Here is a 26,861-nt window from a genome sequence, read left to right on the forward strand (position 1 = left end):
GAACATGGGACACAGTTGGTTCTACCTGTACTCAACCTCTCCTACGTTAAACAGAAATCTCTTAAGCATGCCCAAATTTTATTAGATGCCAGGATTGGACACTCACCCTCCCATCTGTTCTGAACACAGGAGAGGTGCAAGGACTGTTTCTCTGCGACTGAAAGGGGCTGGTGCAGATGCCTTTCCCCCCATTGATGGGGGGCTGATGAGAAGAGGCACACTGACACCATTTTGTGATGCCGTCGCCTTTTCCTGCTCTTTTAGATGCAGCAGCCATTTTGTGTTACGCCGTGTCCTTATGGCACCCATTTTGGGACAGGAGATCGCGGCACTTTCTCAAAATGGGCCCACTGGCCCCAAAAGGTTGCTAACCCTGGTATAGCTGAATTTGGCTGGATGTTGTACAAGCCTGCCAAAGATGCATCACACAGCATATATTTAAACTTTGGAATTTGCTACTCCCAAGGTGTAGCAACGGCCACCAACTTGTATAGCTCTAAAAGATAGCTTTGAAAGATTTTTCAGAGGATAGCGAAATAGCTCCGTTGGTAAAGCTTGAGACTCTTAATCTCAAGATTGTGGGTTCAAGAATGACTACTAGTCACAACGGCTCTGTTCAGTGCCAGAGGCACAATGCTCTGAACAGCATTTGCTACGGAGCACAAGCAAGGAGAGTGCTGTTTTGCTCATGTCCTCCTGCTTGTGTGCTTCCCATTTACGTCTCATTGGCCCCTGTGAGAGCAAGATGCTGGAGCAGATGGGCCTTTGGCTTGATTCAGCCAAATACTTAAGTAATTCTCAGGCTTTAGACAGGCTTGTGAAAGTCAGGAATTTCCTAAATACGCTAGCTTCTGCAATTACGAGAATTATATTGTTATGAAATTGCGAGAGCTTCCACTTCCAGAAAGAAGTGGGCCTTTGGCTCTTCTAAGCTGAGCACAGGATGTCAGAAATAACCACTATAATTTTCGTTTGCTGCAACTGAATCCAGGAGGCACAGTAGGTGGTGACCAGAGCATCTAAATCATAAACAGCACTGTGAATTTGCAGAGTACACTGTAGCCAGGGATGTAAGCAGGCATATTTTTCCTAAAGTAAGAAAAAAAAGGTTTCCTCTGCTTTGTTCCACTGGGGAAAAGGCTTATTTTACAAAAGTGGATTGCTTCCTAAAATTACAAACATTGTATTGTTTGTATAAATTGTTTAAACATTTTGATGTTTGCTGCTCGGAGCTCTGCTGGGAAGAAGGACAGGATAGAAATTTAATCATTCATCACCATCATCCAATAGTAAAGGGGGGCTTTACTATTAGTCCCCACCCTGCTCCTTCCTCAACTTCTGTGCTAGCTACTCTTCTTCCCCAGCCAGTACAGCCTGGTAAGAATCAGGATCCTGCTGCATGGGAATAAGGAGGCTTTAATTCTTTACCCCTTGCTTCAGTGCTGAACCAAAATGGAGAGGGGCACACACTTGTGCAGCCCCCAATCTGGATTGAGACTACAGTGGGCTGCAAAGGAATAAAGCCCCCTCCCCCAGTGCCAGACTTCCAATCTGGATTGGGCCCAAGTGGTTCCCATTTGCACTGGGGAAATTTTCCTCTTTGGTACAAACAAGCCCCCCCCCCCCCCCAGCAAATTACACAATTTGCAATTTTGTGTGTGTGTGTGTGTGAGAGAGAGAGAGAGAGAGAGAGAGAGATGCAGCCCCCATTATCTCCCAGGAAATATGGCTGACTAGGGAAGGTAACCCAGCAAACAATACACATGAGGACTTTTAAACTCTTGAAAGCACCATACACATGCTTAATATTAGTAGCAGCAGCAAATGTGCTTTACTGGATTTCCCCCAAATCAAATATTTCACATTAACGACTTTTGACTACTGGAAAAACTTTTTGAGATACGTTTGTTCCATGTACAGTGGTACCTCAGGTTACATACGCTTCAGGTTAAATACGCTTCAGGTTACATACTCCGCTAACCCAGAAATAGTGCTTCACGTTAAGAACTGTGCTTCAGGTTGAGAACAGAAATCGTGCTCCGGCGGTGCAGCAGCAGCAGGAGGCCCCATTAGCTAAAGTGGTGCTTCAGGTTAAGAACAGTTTCAGGTTAAGTACGGACCTCCGGAATGAATTAAGTACTTAACCCGAGGTACCACTGTAATAGTAACATGATGTGCTTTTCAAAATGCCCTTAGTGCTTTCCCAAAACGTTCTGAGTGCCGAAAAAAGTCAAGCATGTTAAATGAGATCTTAATTAGAGGAGGACATTAGAAAAGAAAAATATGGAATATGCAAACCACCCTCAAATGCTACAGACTGATGATAGAGGAAGAAGAAACAGGAAGTCGCAACAGGCAGGTGGAGGGTAGGAAGTGCAAATTATAGCAGCCAGCTATCACAGATGGCCAATGCACCAACTGACTAACCCCTTCTCCATTTTTACAGATGCTTCAGTTTGAACAAGGACAGTAAAAACAGGCCGAGAGGGGAAGTGCAACTATCCTCAGCCAGAAACCAGAAATTACATCTAAAATGTTGCATTGTTTGCAAAAGTCTCATGATTTCCTAATGCAATTTCAACGCCCAGAAACTTGGCCCCGTCTTTTGACTGCTCTTGGCAGTGTGTCAGGCAGTTTTGTGTCAACATGGCTGGCCTGGGCGCGTCTTCAGAAGATTTGTGTCACCGACCTGATGGCAAGGTCATCATCCAAGCCACCCAGCAGAGGACAGCCCTCCCCCTCCCACTACAGGAGTGCCACTCACTGAAGGATTTCTCCATATCTTCACACCGCCGGATCTCCCCCACAAAACGTCGCTGGAAGGCGCTGACATGGGGGTTCAGCTGGAAAGAAAAGAGGCACATTACTAGTGAAGAGCCCGCCAAAGATTGCGCAAATGACACTGCAAACCAGGCAGCCCAATTTTCCATTGCTTGCTGACCCATTCTTAAGGCTTGCATGGCATCAAGACCCTTTCCCCAGGTATAAAAATCCATTTCTCTATCTCACCCCAATTCTACCATCTTCTCCAGGTTTCCCTGACCATTATATTAGGGCTCATCCATAGGGAACTTAAAAGCAAAGACCTGTCATTACATTTCTGTCTTAAATTTCTGATGTTCAATTTGTTTTTTAAAATTTGTATATTATGTCTTTTTACTGTCGTAAGACTTTTTGAGACTTAGATGGTGGAAAAACAATTCCAATCTATAAAATCATCACAATGACCAAGGGCACTGGAATTGGAATTTAGGATGGATTTTAAATGTACTCTTTGTAAGAAAATTTGTATTTTATTTATTCATTTTATAATTTCTCTAAACTGCTTAGGGATTCCCCCTACAAAACAAAACAAAACAAAACAAAACAAAACAAAACAAAACAAAATAAAACAAAACACCTTAAGCAGTATATAAATCATTTAAATAAATAAGCAGTAAAAGTCAGGGGAATCTTGAATCCCTTTGTCTATGAAAACGGCTACAACATGCTTGTTTGGTGTCCCCACCCCCCAAAAAAGGTTCTCCAAACCCTCTTGCACGTACATCACGGAATTCTACAAGTCCTTGCTCGCCTAATTCGCTGACGCAACTGTATGCCGAAGCCGATTGCAAGAAGAGCTGGGCCAGGCAAATCTCTTCGCTGCGGAACATGGAGCCCATGTTTGCTGGAGGAGACCAAGGTGGAATCTGGAATCTACACACATATTTAAAACGCTGTGAAAATGCTTTTTTAAAAAAAAGTTTTGAAAAATACATTGAATTTGGCATAGCTCACTTTCGCCATCTATTGTCACATTTGTATATTACACCTTACAACACATTTAAAAGGTTTTATTTGCAGCTGCATAGGTGAGTCCTAAAAGGGAGAGGAAAACAGAGTGGATGAGACCCAAAGGGAACTAACATGCACATCACCTCCCTTGGGACCAGGAAGGCAAAGAGGGATTTGGCATGTCCTCCCCTTATTAACAAGTGTCCTACTACAATGAATTGATGACTGGGAATAGGAACAGGATTGTGCAGAGGAAAGAAGATGCCTTCAGGGACAGTGAAGGGGACAGGTTGCCCATTGGAGGAGAAATAACAGACCAGCAAAAAGAGGCTCAGGAAGGAGGGCACAGACAACCTGCAGAAGGTCATCACTAAGAATGTAGGAAGAGTCTACATGAAGCTCAGGTGCAGTAGCAGTGAAAGCCCCCTAAGTCTACTTGGGAAAAAGGGTTCTCCCTTACCTCTAGGTGTTTCACAAAGTGGAAAGACAGCAGAAAGATGGGGCCAATCCTGCAGGAGCTCCGCAGGCAGCAACTTTCCAGTTGTGTCTTTTGCAGCTTCGAGGGGCTGACTGCTTGCAGCTGGCGCCCAGACTCTGCTGACTCACGTGGGATTTTCTGAGCTCTGGGATTGCGACACAATTTCCAGGACAAGACCTGGCCTCCCGTTTCACAACGGGCGCCTGACTCAGAACTCCCAAGCTGCTCACTGTGAGGTCAAAATGTCCCGAGGTGGCAGAGCACCGTGGTTCTCAGGTTGGACAAAACAAGGGAGAGATCCTTGCAGTCATGAGCCAGGCCTGAGGAGAAGCAGAAGCAATAGGCAAGATCTGGTGGTCAGTCAAAAAATCGCATTTCCCCCTCAAATCTTCATTCTCAATTTCTCTTCTCCATATTGTTAGAAGCGCCTGAGAAGTAACCTCAGTGGTGGATCACTTCTGCTGAGAGAAAGATAATCTCCCCTGCAAAGAGACGGCAATAGCAATAGCTGAAGAGCGGCACCTCCCACAACTCTCTGCTTCTCTGGAGAAACTATGAAGACTTACCAACAGTCAAAATACAGTACATACAGAGATATGTGTCTAGACCACAGACACCACTGCAAGGCCACGGTTAAATAGAATATCTGGTATTCCAGGTCAGCAAAATGCATAAGGCCATTTCTTGCTACAGAAGCTACATATTCATAGCAGGGCACCCTTCCATGGGTGTCCAGGGGGATGGGTGTTCTCTGGACTCCTGTCCCCATGAACAATAATCCCCAGATTCCTAGTTCTCTCCCCCTCCCTCTTTTCGTAAGAATAAATTGCTAGCATTTATGGAACCCAAGTTATGAGGTAAAATGTGCAGCCACTATTCTTCCCATTTTTTCCCTGAGAAACTTGCTGGCTCACCGCTTTCAGTGTCTCGCTCCCACCTATGTACCCTGCAATCCATAAACTGGTCTCCGACCGTAATAAACTATCTATCTACCCTGCAATCCCCTCAAAGCAACACCTCCAAGACATGTAGGCCTAGTTTCACCCCAAGCACCTATCTGCTACTTTGAAGATCCCCTTGACTCCAGGCTGATTACTGTTTGGATGTTACTGAAGGGGGATGCACCTTATATGAGGACAGGCATGGAAAACTTATGGCACTCCTGATATTTATGAACTACAACTCCCATCATCCCTGAGCACTGACCATGCTGGCTGCGGCCGATGGGAGTTGGAGCCTCAGCAATATCTGGCGGGCGCAGGTTCCCCATCCTTGTATTAGCACTTGACATATTTAGTTAAGAACAAGTCTTCTATTCCTTTAAAGGTCTGGTCAAGAAGTGCCATAGGTGCAAATTTATTCTGTTACAATTCTGCAGTGGCAAGAGAGAATATGTGCACACAATGAACACTGCCTTTCTGCAGAGCTCCCAAAAGGAAGGAATCCTGCCCCAGAGGGGATCTATTAATTTACTGGCAGAAGACCTAGGCACTCCCTGCTGCATATTAGGCCTTGTGAGGTCCTGTGTAGAGTCTCCAGAGGTGTCTAAGAAGCACATTTCTCGACTTCCGGTTTAGCGCGACTCTGAACCAGGCGGGGATTCCTTCGTTGCGGAGGATCCCGAACTCTCCAGGGGAAAATAGGGGTATCGCAGGGCGCAGCGAACCCCTGAAAAGTATCTGCAGGACGATACAGATACAGAGGTTCCCGCGGTGCCGAAACGCAGAATCCCCGGCCGTCAGGTAACTCCGTTTCGGAGCGAAGAGTACGGCGGGGGGGGAAGCGGGCAGAGGGAAGCCATAACTGCCTCTGGGGAGCGAAGCCCCGAGCCTGGAGGAGGAGCGCTAGATTCTCAGAAAAAAGGACAATTTCGAATTAAAGAAGGAGGTTTTCAGGATTGATTAAGCTGAAATTCGAATTGGAGAAAGAAAAGCATAAGAGAGCTCAACTTTCACTCGAAATCGCATTAGACGCAGAGCGCTAAGCAAAGCGGAGAAAAACGTGTGTGTCGCTAGCGGACAGAATTCTCTCTCCCCGAAAACTTTCCAAAGTGCCAGATATTAAGTAACAGATTAGGAAGGAAGGCAAGGGGAGAGCAAAAAGATACTATATAATTCTTTGACGGACTTAGTCCATGTCTCTCCAGCCTGTAACAGGATAGAGGGAAAAGAAGGAGATAGTGCGATCTTTGGAAAGCACTGCGTGAGAGAAGATACGAGAAATTAGAGACGCCATTACCTTCCTCACTGTCAGCACGTACTAGGAGAAGGAGAAGGAGGAGGGGACAAGAGGAGGAGCGCAGGACAGTGGTTAACTACTCAGCAGAGACGTGGACAAAATAAAAGACACTAGCGGTTCCTTCCCATTTTCCCCTCTGTGAGAGACACTTATGAGAACACCGCGGAGTTCTGGGGAGATTTAGAGAAAATACTTTGCCCCTTCTTTCTTTTCTTTCCTTTTTTCTCCCCTTTCGCGGCACCCGCTTCCTCCTTGCCAGAGGGAGTAGTAGCGCCTTTGCGGAAGGAGAGGAGACCGCAACATATTACTGTTTCATCTGCCCTACCTACCCACCTGATCCACTGGAACTGTGTTGAAAGAGATGGAACAGAGCGCTGCCTAAGGAAAGGGGGCGGACAGAGAAGAATTTCTGGAATCTCTGAAAGCAGCCGCAATCGCGGCCAAAAGGAGTTAGCCCAATTGGGGGCAAGAAGATAAAAAACAGACACAGAACATAGTGAAAGGTGGATTAGCCCAATTGAGGGCAAGAAGATAAAGAACAGGCTAAGAATATAGTGAAAAGTGGATTAGCCCAATTGAGGGCAAGAAGACTTGGAAAGAACTAAAAGGGAACAGTGGCACTGAGATTTGGTGGTGGAGGGTGAACATTCATATTTAACGGATTAGCCTAATTGGTGGCAAGAAGTAAGAAGACCAAACTGGACTAAAATTTGTAAAGACTGCAACTCAAAGGAGACAGTAGGAATTGAAATTCAGATTTCCCCATCTTACTCCTAAATTGAATTTTTTGCGGGGGGAAGGGGGAATTGGTGTGTGGGGAAGTGGAAAGAAGTGGAAAGAAGGAAAAAAGGTCTATCGGGTTCAGTTTAAACGGTTAGTGAAATCAGATCCAAAAATTTTAAAATGTCATATACGCAGAAAAAGGCGGGGGAGGGGGGGACTCCAGTAGAAAGAAAGGGGTCCAAACAAGAGTCTGATTTTAGATCAGAAATATTAAAAATGTTTAGTGAGATCAGACAAAGTGAAAAGAATTTAGAATCAAAAATTGAACAAGTAGATGCAAGAATTGGAAAAATAGATAAGAAAATAGATGAGACAGTAAGAGAACTTAAAGGGCAAATCAAGGAAGTATCCAAAAGAACCCAAGTATTAGAAGAAGGGATGAAAAAGACAAAAATGGAAATAAGAGAATTAAAGCGGGAGGAAGACAAAATTAAGGTGGGACTTCAGGAGACTAACAAAGCTCAAGAAGAAATGTGGGATGCCATCTCTATGAATGAACTTCGACAACGGGAAACAAACTTGAGGCTGAGAGGGATACCAGAAACGCAGAACGAGAACATTAGACAAAAGTTAATAGTAGAACTGGCGCAATGGTTAGAACTTCAGGAAGTCGAAGTAGCAAATACGATAATGAATGCCTTCAGAATGAGGGTCAAAACGACCAAAGCGAAGAAATACCCAGGAGACTGCCTCATAACCTTCAAAGATAGGGATATGAGAAATTTGGTCCTTCAAAAAAACAGAGAAAAAAGGCTAATCATAGATGGCGGCTATATAATCATTTTCAAGGACATCCCAATTAGATTGCTGAAACGGAGAGACCCCTATAAAGTAATAGTCCAAACCCTTAAAAAGAACAATATAGAATTTAAATGGGAGTTCCCCGAGGGGATCTCCTTTTTTTACAAGAGTAAAAGACATAGACTGACCAGCCCGCAAGAAATAAGTAAATTTCAAAGAAAGTATAAAGAATTAACGACGGAAGAAGATGAAGAAGCGAAAGGAGCATCGGGAGGAGAAGAGAGAAAGAGGAAAAACGGCCAGAGAAACGAGGAACAGGAGGAAGAGGAGGTGAGAGAGGAGGGGGAGGAAGAAGAGGAGGAAGGAATCTAAACACACTTAATTAAAACAACATGGCTCTAAAAATATGGAACTGGAATGTGAATGGCTTGAACGATAGGAAAAAACGCAATAAGGTGGAACAACTTTTAAAGAAGAAAAATCTAGATATAATCTGCTTGCAAGAGACTCACGTAGCAAGGAGTCATAGAAAAATTTTGATCAATAAGAGATTAGGCAATGAATTCATATCCTCAGATAAAAAGAAAAAGAGAGGAGTGGTAATGTATGTTAAAAGTAAAATTGAAGCACAACAAATATTCAAAGATGATGAAGGAAGAATGATGGCAATCCAGATAAATTGGCAAGGTGAAAAAATAATGGTGGTCGGGATCTACGCACCAAACGAAAACAAATCCGAATTCTTCAAAAAATTGGAGGACAAGTTATCAGAATTTGCAGACCAAAAGATAGTTCTGATGGGAGATATGAACGGGGTGGTCTCCTTAGAAATGGACAGACTAAGAAATAACAACTCAAAGGAAGGGAAGTTACCCAAGCCTTTTTTTGAGATGGTAAAGAGCTGTAATCTAATAGACATCTGGAGGTTAAGACATCCTCTGAGAAAAGAATTCACATTTTACTCCGACCCAAACGAATCAATGTCCAGAATTGATCAAATTTGGATATCAAATGAGTTGACACCAAGAACATCCCAGGTAGAAATTCAACCAAGAGTCATCTCAGACCATAGTCCTCTGGAATTGGAACTTAAAGGTTTGGAAGAAAGATCGTTTAGGTGGAAATTAAACGACTACTTATTGGATGATCAAAAGGTAATCCACGAGGCCAGGAAGAAATTGAAAGAATATTTTGAAGATAACTGGGATAAAGGAACGAAGAGGAGTGTCGTCTGGGACGCGGGCAAGGCGGTGATGAGAGGGTATTTTATCCAACAGAACTCGATCAAAAGAAAGAACAGAGAAAGAGAAAAGAAGGAAATACTAAGACAAATTATGGAAAACGAACAGAAACTGATAAAGAAGCCAAACAATGCTAGAATCAAACAAAGTATTAAGGTGCTGCAAAAGGAGTTTGAAATGATGATAAACAAAGAAGTTGAGTGGAACATCAAAAGACTAAGACAAAGGAACTTTGAATTTGCGAATAAGGCAGGGAAGTGGCTGGCATGGCGGACCAAGGAAAGAAAAGAACGAACCACAATAAATAAAATAAAAGTGGGTGGAGAGGAGATAACTAACCCTAATGGGATTAGGAAAGGATTTTTGGATTTCTACAATCAACTGTATAGAAATAAAGAAAAGAACAACATAAGGAAAATAGAAAGATACTTAAAGGAGAAAGAGATACAGAAGATTTCGATAGAGGCACAAGAAAGGCTGAACACTCCAATAAGATTGGAAGAGATAAAAGAGACAATTAAAAAAATGAAAAATGGGAAAGCTCCGGGACCAGACGGTTTTACAGCAAGGTATTATAAAGAATTGGAGACAACCTTGTCACAACCAATGAAAGAAGTGATGAATATGATTCTGAAGGAGAAAGAAATTCCGGAGACGTGGAGAGAAGCATTCATAACATTTATCCCAAAAGACGATGCAGATTTGACGCAAGTTAAAAATTATAGGCCAATTTCTTTATTGAATACGGATTACAAAATCTTTGCAGGGATATTGGCAGAAAGGCTGAAAAAGGTTTTACAAGGAATTATACATGAAGACCAGGCAGGCTTTCTTCCTGGCAGACAAATGAGAGATAATGTGAGAAATATTATAAATATTATAGAATATTTGTCTGCCAGGAATGAGAAGCAGGCAATGCTAATGTTCGTGGATGCGGAAAAAGCATTTGATAATGTATCATGGGACTTTCTGCTGAAAAATATCGAACAGAGGGATATGGGTAATGATTTTCTCAACGGAATAAAGGCAATATACATGGAACAAAGAGCCAAATTGATAGTAAATAGTGTGATCTCAGAAGAAATAAAAATTTCAAAAGGCACCAGACAAGGTTGTCCATTGTCTCCATTGATATTTATCATGGTCCTGGAGGTGTTATTAGATTCAATAAGGAAAAATGAAGGAATAAAAGGGGTGGCGGTAGGAAAAGACCAACATAAAATAAGAGCCTTTGCGGATGATTTAGTGCTGACGGCTGAAGATCCGTTGGAGTCGGCAAAAGGAATACTGGACGAAATTGAGAAATTTGGAGAGGTGGCGGGGTTCATAATAAATAGGAAGAAAACCAAAATCATGGTCAAAAATATGGAGAAAACAGCACTGGAAGAATTACAGCAACAAATAGGAATTGAAATTGTTAAAAAAGTGAAATATCTAGGAATTTGGCTGACACCCAAAAATATCGACCTTTATCAGAACAACTATACACCGACATGGAATAAAATTAAGAAAGACCTGATAATTTGGAACAGATTAAAACTATCCTTCTGGGGCAGAATTTCACTAATTAAGATGCAAGTATTGCCCAAAATGCTATTCCTATTCCAAATGCTACCAATATTAAAAGGAACGTCGATCTTCAAAGAATGGCAGAGGCTGATCACAAGATACGTTTGGCAAGGGAAAAAACCAAGAATTAAATATAAATTATTGACAGATACAAAGGAGAGGGGGGGCTTTTCCCTGCCAGACCTGAAGATATATTACGAGGCATCATGCCTCTGTTGGCTGAAAGAATGGATCAACCTTAAGAATACAAAGCTGTTAGATTTGGAAGGATTCGACAATATAGCCGGATGGCATGCTTATTTATGGAAAGAGAAGAAGAAGGGTTTTAAGTCATTTGATAACCATATTGTCCGGAGAGCGTTGTGGGAAGTATGGGATAGATATAAAAACATATTGGAAGTAGGAGTCCCACACTGGCTGTCTCCATTAGAGGTGTTAGCTGTTAAAAAAGTCAACATGAGAGATAATTGGGCGACATATGGAGAATTGGTGATGAAGGAAGGAGGAAAATGGAGGATAAAACCATACGAACAAATAAAAGGTCAGGTTTATGATTGGCTGCATTACCTCCAAATAAATGAAATGTTTAAGAAAGATGCAAAGGAAAAAGGGTACAGAGAAAGAGAATCTAAATTTCAAACAGAAATAGTGAACAGCAATTATAAGGTGATCTCAAAAATGTACAAAATCCTGCTAGATTGGCATATGATGGATGAGGGGGTAAAGGATGTGATGATTCAATGGGCCAGAGATTTGGGATACAATATAGAAATAGATGATTGGTACAAAATATGGAACGAAAACATAAAATTTACAGCTTGTGTCTCCCTAAAAGAGAACTCAATGAAGATGGTGTACAGATGGTATCTAACGCCAGTAAGATTAGCCAGAATGTACAAAATCAGTAATAAATGCTGGAGGTGTGGAGAGAAGGAGGGTACATTCATGCATATGTGGTGGGAGTGCAGTAAAATAAGGGAGTTTTGGGGGACAATACACAACGAACTGAAGAAAATACTAAGATATAACTTTGTTAAAAAACCTGAAATTTTCTTACTAGGAATAACAAGAAAGGATATAACAAGGAAAGACTGTAAATTTTTTCAATATGCTATTACGGCGGCAAGGATGTTGGTGGCTCAGAATTGGAAGGGAAAAGAGGTCCCAACTTTGGAAGATTGGAGGGTAAAGCTTATTGATTACGCAGAATTAGACAAATTAACAGGTAAAATAAGATATCAAAAAGATCAGAAATTTTTGGAAGACTGGGGGAAATTTACGGAATATTTGGAAACTGCATGTGAGGAACATACAACGTTAGTGTGTTTTAAAGAAGCTTTGTAAAAGAATGAGGAACGTTACGTGAAGATATATAGAGATAGAACTGTAATACTTAATAGTAATGTTGAAGTTAGGAAATGTGTAGATAGGATGGAAATTACGAAAGATTGTCGGAAGAGTTGAGGGAAGTCCAGATAATGAAAATAAGTGATATGTACTTGGATGTAAATAAGTTTTTCTTTTTGTGTTGTTAAAAACTCAATAAAAATATATGAAAAAAAAAAAAAAAAAAAGAAGCACATTTCTCTCCCTCTGTCGGTCTCTCTCTCAGAACTTTGTGTTCCCACTCTACACAGAAAAAACACTGTGCAACATAACAAGACTTAAAATGAAGGAACTCTGGATCATGAGTGCCAGACGACTATGCCACTACCTGAACATTTTATTTCTGATTATGGATTGCAAGTACAAATTCATGCATTATTTGTCCCATCTTTGTGCTGTCTTAGTCCCAGAGAACAAAAGATATAAGCAAAGTGGTGTTTTTTATTTGATGAACATGGAAGTGTACAGGTGTGCCCCCTCCAAATTGTACAGTCCACAGAACAGATACTTTAAAGAAGTAACATTCTAAACAGTCATGGTTAGCCCCAACAATCCTGGGAACTGTAATTTGTTGAGGGTGCCTCTGTTTTCCTCACAGAGCTACAATTCAGAGTGGTCAACAATCAACCTCTCTTCTGTGACAATTCTGGGAACCATAGAATCATATAAAAATAAAAAGAAAAGGGAATGGAAAAGTGAAAAATAAGTGCTGCAACCTTTTCCCCCAAGGGTCATGCCTCTAATCAGTGTTATTTTCAGGGGGTACTCAAGGGTACGAAGTACTGGCACCTCCTCTCCTTTTTTGGTTCTTTAAAAGTGTGGCACTTACTATAATAACTTCATGGTTGAAAAAAAGCAATGCCTTTAATATTTTTTATTCTGAGTGAGGAAGTTGTAAAAAAACAAGGGAGGTTCTGTGAGGTCACCATCACTTCCACAGAGGACCCTCAGCATCAGAAGAACATACCCTAAGAAAAAGATACCACTTCACCTACTTGGTATCTCTAGGATTTGGAGGTGGGGGTGAGGGTGAGGGGAATATAGTAGCCATAACCTGTATTTGAAAAAGTTTGGGATATGTATACGGAATTTAAAGCACATACCCCTATACAGCACACTGAACTACACAAACTACACTTCCCACGATTCTTTTTTTTTGTGTGGGGGGGGGATATTGTATATGCAGTTGACTACCCCCACCCAGAAGATCTAGAACCAGATCACTGTAGATTCCTCTCGATTCTCAATCCAGCTATAGAACTGCGTTTGGAAGCCCACCAAAAAGCAGAGGCTGGCTGCTCCTTTCACCCTCACCGCCACCCTCAAAGAACAGCCGCACACGAGCGCGGCCATTGTGAAGGCAGGACGGCATTTCCGGAAGGAAACCACCTTTTTCCCCGACTTGCTCAGGCACGTGGGTGGATGAGGAAACCCAGCACTATCGCACCCCAGGAAGGAAAACAGGGGCCCGGCTAGATGTGCTCCCCGACCCCGGCTCAAATAAACGCAGGTGGAGGGAGCCCAAGAGATCCCCTCCGCGAACCACCCACCAACCTCCTTCTCCAGCAACCCCACAACTCCCACCCCGTAAGATCACCAACCAATCCACGCTCTCGCCCCTAACCATTACCTACTCTCCCCCACCGGCAGCCACAACTGGTTGCAAGCACTGCGCCGCTGCCTCCGGATCTGCGGCTGATCCACTGCGGGAAGCCCCCTAAACCGAGCGCCGCCTCCTTCCGCCCCTCCCAGGAACAAAGAGCAGCGGGGTGGGGTGGGAGACCAGTCCCGGCGGGGGAAGGAGGCGCAACGGGGGAAAGCTGCTTTCCTGGGGAGACCTGAGGCTGGTTTCGAGGCAGCGGATGCAGCGAGAAGAAAGAGCAGCCCGGCAGGGAGGAGGAAGGCGGGCGGAGGCCGCTCGGAGGAAGTAGGGCACGGGTGGGGCCGGCCGGCGAGGCGCCGTACCAACCTCGCGATGCGGCGGAAGAAGCAAGCGGGCGCCTGGGAGCGCGGTCCTGAGAGCGCGGAACAGGCGCTTGGCCTCCTTCCAAGAAGGACCGAGATCTGTCCCGCCCCAAGAGGATTCCCCGCACGCGGTTCCGAGGAACTTCCTGCTGCTCCGGCGAGGCCGGGGGTGGGGGGAGAGAGGAGATGGAGGAGGTGGCCTGGTCACAGTTTGGTTAAGGCATCACACGAGAAAGATACTACTTGCTTTTGGCGAACCATATCTGGTCTACTGGATCAGGAGCGTACTAATTCCATCTGTACAGTGGAACCAATGGAGTGGTTGCGCCATTTTCAATCTCTGTTCTATGACCAGGAAGCCCAACATTACAAACTATGCATTCAATTGGAGGACCTACCTCATTGGCCACCAGTAACTGTAAAGGAAGTTGAGAACTTAATCGCACAATTAAAGAACAACAAGGCCCCAGGGAATGATTACATCCCTGCCGAACTTCTGAAGTCCAACATTGGCTGGTGGGCCCCCCTGCTGGCGTCTTTATTCTCTTGGATCGACTCAACGGGTTTACTCCCAGATGGTTGGACTGAGGCAATAGTTATTCCAATCTATAAAAAAGGACCTATGCCAGACCCGGCGAGCTATAGACCAATCAGCCTTCTGCCTATACCCAGCAAACTATATGCCAAACATCTTTATATTAAGCTAACTAGCTGGCTGGAAACTGAAGCTATTCTAGCGGAAGAGCAAGCGGGTTTCAGACAAGGCAGATCCACCATAGACCATTGCTTCACCCTAGCCTATTTAATTGACAAATATGCCAAAAAAACCCGTGGGGTGCTATATGCAGCCTTTATCGATCTAAAGGCTGCTTTCGATTCAATTCCACGTGCAAGACTCTGGGATAAATTGAGCACATCAAGTATAGACAAAAGACTATTATTTCTGATCAGCTGTTTATATAAAGACACGGTGCTGCATGTAAGAACTTCGTTAAATGGCCATCTTATAGGACCAGTTCCTGTCAGCAAGGGGGTCAAGCAAGGTTGCATCCTGGCCCCAGTTCTATTCAACTTTTACATCAATGATATGGTTAACTGTTTGTCATCTCCGGACTTCCACGCCCCCAAACTGGCTGACAAATCAATATCAGTACTTTTGTATGCTGATGATGCGATACTCCTATCTCGAACAAGAATAGGCTTAAATAGGCTCATAGGTGAACTTTCAGCATACTGCAGGAGAGAGCAACTGGCAATAAACTATCAGAAAACCAAAATTATGGTTTTTGCAAGGAAACACAGACAGTACAGCTGGAGGATGGATAACCAGACAATTGAACAGGTTAAAGCCTTCAAATATCTGGGCATCGTTTTCCAGTCGACTGGGTCCTGGGATGTCCATCAAAAATGTGCCAAAGAAAAAGCAGCTCAAAGTATTAAGATGCTGTCCCGCTTCTTTTACACGAAGGGGGGCAGATACATCCCAGCAGCCCTTGAAGTTTTTCAAGCAAAACCTCTGGCGCAGTTACTGTATGGGGCACAAATCTGGACGGGGAACCACTGCTCCAGTCTTGAAACTGTTCAGTCTAAATTCCTAAGGCAGATATTCGGCGTCCCCACCTGTGTTCCAAACGCAGCATTACGACTCGAGGCCTGCCTTCCATCTGTAGAAACTCAGACCTGGCAAAGAACATTCAACTATTGGCTTCGTCTTAATCTAAATCCACCTGGTCTACTGCCTCTAGTAATGCAAGACCCTCACAAAAGCAAGTGGTTCAAAACTGTGCATCAAAAACTCCTTACATGCGGTTTGCATTCACACTCCCTACTATCAATGGGCCTCATTAAAGCAAAGAGTCTAATAGGCCAGCGCCTGAAAGACATTGAACGGCAAAACAACCTGACTATCTTAAAGAAACTGTGCCCATGGTATACCTACTCTCCCCCTTCTCATTTTGACTCCCCAGCTTCATATCTGTTTAAATTAACCATCCCAAAATACAGACGTGCCTTTACATTGGCTAGATGGGATGTTCTTCCTTCTGCCGTACTCGAAGGTCGTTATCAAAAGACTCCATTTGAAAAACGTCTCTGCCCATGTGGAGATGGTAACACGGAAACAGTGTCCCACGTCCTCCTATCCTGCCCCATTTACAAAGACCTAAGGAATGAGATTATTACTCCACTCATTCTCTCCAACCCCGGCCGCTCACCAGACATTACACTGTATTTTCTCTTATCTGATACGGATAGTCAGATAACAAAGAAGGTCGCGAGGTACATCGAGAGAGCTGTGAAATTGAGGGCCACCATCTGAGTGACAGACTTGTTCATCTGACGGACCTCCTTTTGCCTGCTCTTTTCTTCTTTTTATTCTTATTTTTATTTTTAATTCTTGTATAGCTGTGGCCTGTTGGCTTTGCTAATAAAGTTTTGATCTGATCTGAGGTGGCCTGGTTGCCTTTCGCCTCCCCAGCAGATGAGGGGAAGGCACTTTCCTCCCCTCCAACAGAATGGAGTCTGATCTGTTTCCCTCCTTGGAGTAAATCCCACGGTCAGCCCCGAACCTGCACCTTTTATTCATCGGGGCTTACTCCCAGGAAAATGTCCGGAGAGCTTTCTGTGGCTAGACAAAGCGATGCCCCAAAGGACGGGATAGTGCCCGAGGGCCTGATGGCCACCCAGACAAGGACACCCACCTCGGATCCTCACCACCTCCCTGACATGGCAAGGGTTTGGTTATGTGCTTGACAACCTGCAGCGCACCAGAACCAGCAATGGCAAAAACTGCAGGAATCTCTGGCCTGCCTGGACTGGGCACCTGTGGGCATGGATGTGGCATGGAGGGAGGCTTGTGCTCTTGCCTGCCTGCAACACTCAATTCAACTACTGTATGTAGAAGCAAATCAACAAACCAGTGGAAGCTGCATGTGTAATGCTAGAGGGCCAGCTATTTATTAATTGAATTTAATTGTGCATTTGTAACCCCCTTTTCCTCTAAAAGGGAAGTCCAAAGCGGCTAGCATCACACCACAGACACAGTATTAAAAGACAGGGCTTTTCCCCCCAGCCGGAACTCAGTTCTAGCACCTCTCAGGTGGGCGCCATTGAGAACAAGAGAGGCGTTCATGGTGAGTTCCGGCTCCTCTTTTTCTAGAAAAATAGCACTGTCAAGAGAGATATTTGACAGCTGGTGTGGGACTAAGAGACCAGGGTTCAAAACCCCACACTGGGTGACCTTGGGCCAGTCATTCACTCTCAGAGTTGTTGCAGGAATAAAATGGGGATGATATACACCGTCCTTGAAGGAAAGATGAGGTATAAACATAAAAATAATACAAAAAAGGCAGCCAAACAATATGAAAAATCCCTCAAGCAGCTTTCCACAAAGTGGCAGACATTGAACTAATGACTTGCTGTGCACAAGGGATGTTCCCTGTCCAGAGATATGGTGTCAGGAAGTTTTCCAACCCCATTAAATATGCCTTTTAATTTCAATTCTGTATTTCTCTTTGTGGTCTGGTATTTTGAATAGCTCAGATAAAGGTGCTGTTTAGCCTGGGATCTTATGCCACGCTGGAGTGGGCTACAATCTTTTATTAGTAGCTTTTATTCATAACCTAATGAATCAGCTGATGTACAATGAAAGGGAAGGGTGTTAATTCTGAATTTTTACCAGTGCTACACCTGATTATTACATGGTTTCAGGGGGAAACAACCTCACTGGCCAAATGGCAAATTCTACTGGGCCAAGTCTGGCCTGCAGGCTGGAGATTCCCAGCCAGTCCTAGTTGATATTGCAATTATTAGCAACATGGGGGGGGGGATAGAATACTAACATGTGTTGCAGGACTATTCCATTTATGATAGAACGTAGGTGAAGCTCTTTGAATACCATAAATCAAGAATGAAGCTCTGGCATGCTAAAAAATAAAGGACAGATCCTTTTATGGACTGGTAATTGGTCAAACAGAACCACAGCACATGAATATAAGAAATAGATCTCTCCAAGAACCAATATCGGTAATTCAACATACATAAATTATCTGGAGTTCAGGAGAGAGCAGCAAGGTGGCCAAGTTTGCTGACAACATCACATTATTCAGAATGAGGGACTATAAAATGAATGAAAGCTCCAAAGGATCTGTCTAAAGTGGATAGACAATAACATGGTAATGCAGCTTAATGTTAAGTGTAAAGCAGTGCACACTGGTGCTAAACAGCTTCGCATATACACTGATGAGGGCTGAGCTGACAATAACCTAAGAGAAGAGGGCTATTGGAGCCATACTCAAATAAAAATGTTGACTCTGGAGCAATTATATACAGATGCTGTTCTGCACCGTAATTTGTTTTACAATAACCAGATGCCTCGGGTGTCTGTTAAGAAGTGTGCACAACTTAACAACATGCCCCACTGAACTAGGGTTGTGCTACGGTAGCCCCGAGCTATTCATCAGCAGCTTTTGTGACAACTAGGCCCCTCCACCTTATTATAAATAAGCAACACACTACTGTCCACTTCCGTCATGACAATCCTTTATCCTCCTTTATACAATGACATATACATGTTCAAACCAAGGTAGTTCAACTGAACTTTGCTCTAAATACAATTCACGCTACGTTAAGAGATTATATGGTCATTTTGATTTGAAAAGCTACACATGTGGAAATGGCAGCTTGCTTGAGGACTTACTCATCACCAGCTGCCCGCTTTACAAGTTTCATTTTCTCCAATGGAAAAACATTTGACTCCCTCTTAGTTCCCTTTTTCCCATGACATGTCTCAAATACTATTTCAGGTTTGGTTATACATACTGATTCATCCTCACTAAAAATGTATCAGTGGAAATAAAGTATAGGAAATGTTTGCCACTAATCAGATAGCTTCTCATACTTATTGGAGGTACACAACCACAATTTTATACACTGCTATCTACCTTTTCCTGCCTGGAATGTGGTGGCAACTAACTTCCCACTCCCAGCATTCAGTCTTCTCCCTCCCCCAGGCTCATAGTGGCACCCTTCAACTGTGCAGTGTTTCAAGCTTTCTGTCCTGTACAAGAGATGGTGTGTATATTAATGAGAAGAGAAAGCATTTAGGAAGAATCTTAAGCAGGTTACTATAGACTGAACTAGCAGGTCATGCAGACCTTATTGGATAGAACTGATTGAAACAGTAGTATGCAGATAGGAGGCTATTGTTCCTCCTGGCGATGATCAGTGCATCAGGAGGAGCCAGCCCTGTGATAAACAATTGTATGCAGATCTCAGTGTACTTTTGAGATGAAATGCTTATCAATAGTAAATTGTTATCAACACGCTTACAATGTTTGTAAGTAGGGATTTTTTTCTCTTTGCACCAGTACTGCTTTATTTCAACCTTCCTCATTCCTACTCATAATTTATATTTTTGTTTTCTAAGTGCTGATAGTTTTAAAGATGCTGTTGGTAGAAGGCGCCCCCAATTTTTGGGGACTCAGATTTAAGAAAATGGGGGGAGATGGCCCAGAGTATAAGATGCCCCCTAATTTTTGACATTATTTTTTAGGGGGAGAACCTAGTCTTATACACGGAAATTTACGGTATATAGGCTACTGATCCATAGGGTCAGTGACACAACCCTGAGCTTCCAGAATTTAGGGTGGGTGCTCTGTCACAACAGAAATAAAAGCTACGTGACAACACTGCATCAGAACAGGAATTCAAAAATGTGCAACACAACTCAGATCATGTTCCAACAGCAGAAGAAATTGGCTCCATCCTTAAGAGAGGATGGGGGTGGGAGAGAAAGAATATTTTTGTTTTTCAAGACTGCTTAAATTATCAGAGTTCAGAGATAATGCAACCCAATTCCTGAGAGGCCTGCTGGAACTCCCGTAAGTATGGTATAGACCAGTAGTGGTGGACATCAATGTGAACAAAAGAAAACTATTCTTTCTGCATGGAGTACAGGGTTTCTAGGACTGAACAAAATACAAGAGGCAGATAAGAATTCTCCCTCTTATGGACAATAAGCAGCTAAACAGCTGAAGGTTGTGCCCGCTTCTCAAAGCAAGACTTTTATGAGTTGAGTGCATGTCCCTCCTTTATCCACTCAGGCATATCTTAAACAAGCAAGTACTGACAAAGCTTTCACTGCAGAATAGAGAGATAAGAATGCTTTGAGCTGTAGCTATCTTAGTACAAAAACAGCTTTTTCAACTCTATTCAGAACCAATTCAAATATTCTGAAAAAAAGCATGCAGTATAGGATTCCCACAACTGCACCAAACTGAATGCACCTAGGTGGAGGGAGCTAAGTTACCTCTTTAAAATTCTCTCGCATGTGAGAAAACATACTTTATGAGGAAAGGTATTCTGTCAGTGGGGAAGGTTCTTGCTTAGCCCACATTGGAGAAAGGTAGTTTTCTGCCTGCATCATGTTTCTAACCTTGATGGAACCCTTAACAAGTTTTCCAGAATATCTGCATTGATTCCACAATGTTCTGAATGCAGTGGTTCCCAGGGCTTACTGTAAAGTGAAGCGCTGGCCTCTAGCTGCTGCCATCTTCCCACACTGCCTCAGTGCCCCACCATGGGCCCAAGTGCATTCCCACAAGATGAAGATAAGTGGCAGCTGGAGGCCAGTGCTTTGCAGCACACTCTTGTTTGCCTTGTAAAAAAAAAAAGGAGACCCGTCATTGCTGCTGTATGGTAAGCTAGTAAGAGTTGAGAAATGAAGCAGCTCAGGTAAGCCAACTGGTGGCAGGAAGGTGGAAAGGACAGGATTCTGTGCAGATGGGAACTATGTGTGGTTTGTGTGCATGCATGTTCACCGAGTCCGAGGAGTGTGTGTTTGGGGCCCCTACCCTACCAGAAATGGGAGCCATGCCCAGCATAAAAGCCATTTTGTGATTCCACCCATGACACACACCCAAAATTCCAAATATACACACCTGCCCAAAAAGTTTGAGGCCACTACCTGAAATAGAGGAGTAAATAATCTTTCCAACAAAAAAGGTCCACAAAACAGATCTGGGTTCTCCTTTCTCTCACCTTATCCATCAACTGTTCCCAGACCAACACCCTTACACTGCCTCTTAAATTTCCTCCCTTAGAGCAATAAAAACTCCTACATTAAAGAAAAGATGGATCGTGTGCCCCCTCATCCTTTCCTCTCCAAGTAGGACTCTGCATTCTACATTATCTTCAAAAAGTTTGCCTACAAATGTCTTCCTCATTCTCAAGACACCGGGAGACAAACAATGAGTGCATGCCCTTTATTGCAGACTTGGCTTCGGCTGGTGAGGGTTGTAGTAAGTGCTCCATCACCGGTACAAGTAGTCAGCTTGTATGTTAGCAGCAATCTCAGCTTCCCACTTGTCACCATTGTTGAGCAGCTTCTCCTTGTTGTACAGAAGCTCTTCATGCGTTTCCGTGGAGAACTCAAAGTTGGGCCCCTGAATAACACAGAATGGAGGATGAAGTCAAATAAAAATTACATGTATACACAGACATGTCCATACTGCATACTCTCTCTCCGAGTAGCTCTATCTTCTAGACACAAATTGAAAGTGGGCAAATGTAACAGCACCTCTTCATTAGCCTGAAAACACCCAGCCCATTCACCTCCACAATGGCGTCAACTGGACAAGCTTCTTGGCAGAATCCACAATAGATGCACTTGGTCATGTCAATGTCATAGCGAGTGGTCCTGCGGCTGCCGTCAGCACGGGGCTCTGCCTCAATGGTGATTGCCTGTAAGGGAGAAAGACGTAACTCACTAGCATGTGGCATTCCCCGAGCCCCAGTTATAGAAGCCTTGAAAACCCATGCTGAACTAGAGGAGGAGCAACAGCAAGTTTATCCCTGGTGGAATGAAGGCAACCTCATTTGCAATCAAGAGGCTCAGGGATTCAACAGAACTGCAAAGATGCCATGGAAGAGAAGGGACCCAAGCTTAGAGGGATGTCACAGTCAACACAGTAGTTCAACAAGAGCCTACCATCCTGCTCAAAAAGGAAGCCCTATTTCAAGCACTAGCTCAGCAAGGGTATGTGTAGCAGAAGCAGAAGCATACATTGCCATTTTTATCCCAGCATTGTAGCACCAAGTAGACAAATTATTTCACTTCTTGCTACCAGCTGCATGCAAATTAAAGAGAATGGACATTCATGTAGTTCAGATAAAGAAAGTAGGTCCCATGGATATGGAATTTACTTGCAAATAGAGTCTGAACAGGACTATATATAGGCCCTATTACCCAATCCATACAGGTTGTGTGAGCGTTTCTCTCCCAGATGGCTTGCAGCTTTCCATGGGCTTACAAATGTCACCTGCCACATCAGAAAGGAAGCAAAGAGTTGGTAACAAGGGCCTTACCTGAGCAGGGCAAACAGCCTCACAAAGCTTACAGGCAATGCACCTCTCCTCTCCAGATGGATATCTGCGTAAAGCATGCTCCCCACGGAAGCGGGGACTCAGGGGACCCTTCTCAAAGGGATAGTTGATGGTGGCAGGTTCCCTAAAGAGGTAGCTCATGGTCATAGCCAAGCCTGAGGGATAGGACGAAGCAGATGTTTTATTTAAATACACAGTTCACCTTCAAACTTGGGAGCATGTCAACAACAGAGCTCAAACAAATTTTAAGACAGTTATTTAACTGCTAAATAAATTACCTAGAACTAAACTAGATTTAATATTCCAATTGTTGCAGTGCTACAGCTTGCCTGCTTACCTAGAACAAGTCACAATTACCACCAGGTACAAAGTGCAAGTAGATAAATAGGTACCATTCCGGCAGGAAGGTAAATGTTGTTTCCGTGCACTGCTCTGGTTCACCAGAAGCGGCTTAGTCATGCCGGCCACATGACCCGGAAGCTGTATGCTGGCTCCCTCGGCCAGTAAAGTGAGATGAGTGCCGCAACCCCAGAGTCGTTCGCGACTGGACCTAACAGTCAGGGGTCCCTTTACCTTTACCTAGCTCAATGGCAAATAATGCCCTAGTATGGCACTATTTCCACTTTCCCATGTAGCTATAATGTTGGGAAAAACTAGGGGAAAGACACAGCACGCCAACTGAATGCGTGTAAATTGAGAGTTGCCTGTAGTTACAGTCAGCATGAGATGATAATACCTCGTCATGGTTCAAGACAAAACTGCTGTGGAGACCATGGATATGAGGAGGTCGCCAGCTCTCTGGATAATCCATTCTAGGACTGCATATTAGAGTCTTCCCCTTCATGCCCACTCGGACAAACTGCTCGACGTTACAAAACTATTTTCTCTTCTTTACCAGCTCAGCCATTCCAACCATCATTCTGGTTCTTACCTCGGATAAGTTCTGTCCACAGGACGGTCTGTGCAGCCTTGTCAGTAATGGATTTCATGTCTGTCGGCTCCTCTCTTAGATTTACATATTCTGCAGCCAAAACAGAAAAGTGTAAGCTGTTGCTGTCCTATGAAGGATTTCCCATGTTAATATTCATTAAAACAAAGATTTCAAAGAGAAACATTCATGCCCAAATGTTCATGTGTGGTGTCACTTTTGGGGACATGCAGATATTATCAAAATTCATATCTATGCCCCCAAGAAGAGCCTCTAGGACCAACCTCTAGAGACAAATGATCTAAACTATCATTTCAAGTAGTTCAGACAGAGAGAACACTATTATGTACTTACTGTAGGAGGCTCTTGGGGTTGTGTTGCTGAGATGTCGGCTAAGACTTAAGCATACTGGAGTCCCTAGAAAACAGAAAAGTTGGGCAACATGCTAAATAAGAGTAGAAACACTAGTCCCAGAGTCCCAAAGGAGCATAGAACCACAGCACCATTATTTAGTCAGATTCATATGCCACTTTTATTACAGTGTAGGTCCATAATCTTGCGATTTATATGTACACTTTGAAATGAAACTATGCAATTACCTTCCCAGAGAATTCTACCAGAAGCACTTCTAAACCTATGTTGTGCCTTTAAGCAGACCAATGCTACAAAATTGGCTCAAGCACTTGGGTTTTATGTAGACCATAAGGTCGTGTAGGAAAGTATTACAAACAATTAAGTTCCAACCACACAGTCTTCAAGATTTGCACAAGAACAATGGCATCCACAATGTGTGCACAGAATTCATATTGTTCCCTTCAGGTTCTTCAACTGTAGAATCCAACTAGGATACAGCCAGAACATTGGAGGACTTTCCTAAAATACTTCTTCAAAACAGTCAAATATACTATCATAAGAGGTGTCAGAGTTGTTCAAAATCCAACAAGATGTCTACTTTCATCACCCATGGTAGACTTCCCTTTGTTTTTTCTTCAAGGATATTAGACAGCATCAGTCATTGCAACTTTATTTCTATGGATTTACATAAACAAATATTCCTTCTTGGATTCTGATCAAATGCCAACTTTGAACTCGAATGACTTTTTTGTTGCAGCCTACCTATTCGGGAAGCTTGGCGCGTTATCCACAACACAGGCATGTTCAACCTGAGTCTAGGACTCCTCTGCAAAGGGAACAAGGAAGGAAAACAAAAACACTCTTGTAAAAAAAAAAAAGTAGCAGTAATCAAGTTGGTTAAATACAGTTAAATCAGTTACCTAATCTTGTTAATCCAGCAGTCAACAGTTGTATTTCATATGATGAATTAAAATATTCTACAGGAAAAGTGCAAGTGATCCAAGTTCACCAGGACTCAAAAATCTGGATGTTAAAAAGTTTTTTTTAAAGGAGGGCAAGAAAAAATATATTTCTGGACATGTTGAAGAAGCCCCCATATGCAATTTGTCATAATCTTAATATGAAGTGATGGTGGCATTATGCAGACATAGCATACAATTCTATATACACTTATTTGGAAGTAAACCCTATTGAACAAACCGGCTAATACTTCTAAGCATAATATGTAGGATTATTATACAAGCCAATGTTCACTTACTAGCAAATAAGCCCTACCAAACACAGTGAGACTTCTGAGTACGCACACATATGATTGCACTGTTGACTGGGTTAGACTGTGGAAAAGTACAAAGAAAATTTCAGGTTGCACTGAAGGCTTATTGACCAGGAAAACAATGACTATTCTCCCTTTGAAAATACAAAGGACAGCAGTTATTCAGATATTATTTTATTATCTACACCCCACCATTTCTCTCATGAGAGCCCAGTGCGGCTAATAAGAATGCAACATTAAAAACAAAATTAGAACTGCAATGCAAAATATTGGTGCCTCAATATTCCCCAAGGACACCACAAGTCTGGCCTCCCTGCAGACTGTAAAAACCCAGTTGGCAGGTGCCGGGGGGGAGGAGCCATACCCATGAGTCTTAAAGCACTCAGAGCTTTGTACACTTTTACCAACACCTCGAACTGAGACCCATAGCTCACCAGCAGCAAGTCCAGCACTTTCAGAATGGATGTGACACGGTCCCTGCTCGCTGTGTCACTGGGACAGCTTCCAAGGGAAGCCCCACCAAGCACACACTGCAGCAACCCAGTGGGGAAGTTATCAGAGTGCACAGGCTGCTATAGTTAAATGTTAAAATAATCCCGGGCAGCAGCCCACACAGGACCGGGCAGAGGCATCCCAGAGCCAGGGGCGCCGCACCTGCGAGGCGCCCCCTGCTCCTTAGCGGGAGGGAATCTCCTGCCCACGCGGGGCCTAGCACGACCCTCCCGCCGTAGACGACGATGAGACCTGGGGAGGGCGCTGCTGACACTTACTCAGGCAACCGAAAGCGCAACGTGGGGCGCAGGGGTCGATGTGGAACTTAGGGGGCGGGGCCTTGGTTCCTGTTCTCCCGCCCCCTGGGCGGTGCCAATTCGGCCTTCCCCCTCAGCCATAGGAGCAGAATAAATCCGCATGCGCACACCCCCCCCCGCCTGCGCCTTCAAGGCCCACCAGGCGCATGCGTCGTCACGACCTCAACCGGCCTCACGCATGCGTAGCTCCATGCCCTTTGGCGCCCCCGTGAAGGTCCCCGGCGCACAGGCGCCGCCACGGCCTCCGTTCCCTCCCCCCGCCCCTCTCCTTCCACCTTTCGCGCGGATAGAATTTCCAGGAGCCTGGAGCGGGGAAAGCGCGCGCCCGGCGTCAGGGAGCGTCAAGAAGGACGCCAGGGAACTCACCCACGACAGAGACCACAGCTCCGCTCCAAGCCGGCGGCTAGCGGGAGTAAGAACTGGGACCAATCGCCGCTTTCCTGAACGTTCATTGGCTAGGAGCGCCCTGAGAAGAGGCGGGATCTCTTCGCTGGTTGGTTGGTTGGTTGGATGGAAGGATAGGAAAGGGCGGAATGTTTTGAGGGGAAAGGGTGAGTTGATGACGCGGACAATAACAGTACGTAATTGGCTGCGAGCATTTTAAAAGTCCACAGGGATTGGCGGAGATGGTTTGGTGAAGGTTCATGGAATTCCGTCTTCGCGTTGCCTGGTGCCGCTGCGGGTCTCCCTGCAGCGTAGACTTTTACTAGCAAGCGATATGGATCGAAGCATACATTAAAAAATAATTAATTATTTGCTACATTAATTACTGTATTCCTTCTCCACCCCACCCCCCAGCGAGTTTAGCGTGTTCTTTCCCGCCACCTCCGTGTTATCCTCAGAGGCACCTTGAAAACTAACAAATTGCATAATTTGTTTGCTCCATTGGATGCCTGAAATGCTATCCTGAGTTGCAGCACGTGCATGAATCCTTGGGGGT

General features: G+C 44.0%; 2 protein-coding genes across 12 annotated transcripts in view; both read right to left on the reverse strand.

Annotated features, from left to right (window-relative positions):
- TCIRG1 (T cell immune regulator 1, ATPase H+ transporting V0 subunit a3) overlaps nt 1-14,329 on the reverse strand; it is a 31,956-nt gene extending 17,627 nt beyond the window's left edge. For 2 of the 6 annotated variants that reach the window (XM_081838272.1, XM_081838267.1), the window contains exons 1-4: nt 13,841-14,151; nt 4,235-4,572; nt 3,546-3,696; nt 2,765-2,843 (exon numbers count right to left, since the gene is read on the reverse strand). In XM_081838272.1, the coding sequence (XP_081694398.1) occupies nt 2,765-2,843; nt 3,546-3,662 (196 nt within the window). In that variant the 5' untranslated portion in view covers nt 3,663-3,696; nt 4,235-4,572; nt 13,841-14,151. Of the gene's footprint in view, nt 1-2,764; nt 2,844-3,545; nt 3,697-4,234; nt 4,573-13,205; nt 13,589-13,840; nt 14,152-14,179 lie in introns of those variants that run through there. The other 4 variants (XM_081838268.1, XM_081838270.1, XM_081838269.1 and 1 more) reach the window with 4 other exon arrangements.
- A 7,093-nt stretch (nt 14,330-21,422) lies between these two features.
- On the reverse strand, nt 21,423-26,409 carry NDUFS8 (NADH:ubiquinone oxidoreductase core subunit S8). 6 transcript variants are annotated; one of them, XM_081838487.1, is made up of 8 exons: nt 26,288-26,388; nt 25,098-25,173; nt 24,602-24,665; nt 23,840-23,902; nt 23,489-23,578; nt 22,540-22,712; nt 21,787-21,915; nt 21,423-21,617 (listed from the first exon to the last, which is right to left on the reverse strand). In XM_081838487.1, exons 1-8 carry the CDS (start codon nt 26,371-26,373, stop codon nt 21,486-21,488), a joined length of 813 nt encoding a protein of 270 aa, XP_081694613.1. In that variant the 5' UTR covers nt 26,374-26,388; the 3' UTR covers nt 21,423-21,485. The 6 variants fall into 6 exon arrangements, with proteins under 6 accessions (XP_081694613.1, XP_081694616.1, XP_081694618.1 ...); XM_081838490.1 differs by lacking the exon at nt 26,288-26,388 and adding an exon at nt 25,883-26,044; XM_081838492.1 differs by lacking the exon at nt 26,288-26,388 and adding an exon at nt 25,547-25,566.
- Nucleotides 26,410-26,861: the final 452 nt, after the last annotated feature.

Source organism: Podarcis erhardii, assembly GCF_964252035.2.
Source record: "Podarcis erhardii genome assembly, chromosome: 1".
In the NCBI taxonomy this organism is placed as follows: Eukaryota; Metazoa; Chordata; class Lepidosauria; order Squamata; family Lacertidae; genus Podarcis; species Podarcis erhardii.

Excerpts from the sequence above, each read along its gene's own strand:
- NDUFS8 (XM_081838487.1), bottom strand. The coding sequence starts at position 26,373 with ATGAACGTTCAGGAAAGCGGCGATTGGTCCCAGTTCTTACTCCCGCTA. Across the intron at positions 25,174-26,287 it reads AGCTGTGGTCTCTGTCGTGG|TCTAACCCAGTCAACAGTGC; the intron begins GTGAGTTCCCTG and ends ACTTTTCCACAG. Across the intron at positions 21,618-21,786 it reads CAGTTGACGCCATTGTGGAG|GGGCCCAACTTTGAGTTCTC; the intron begins GTGAATGGGCTG and ends TGTGTTATTCAG.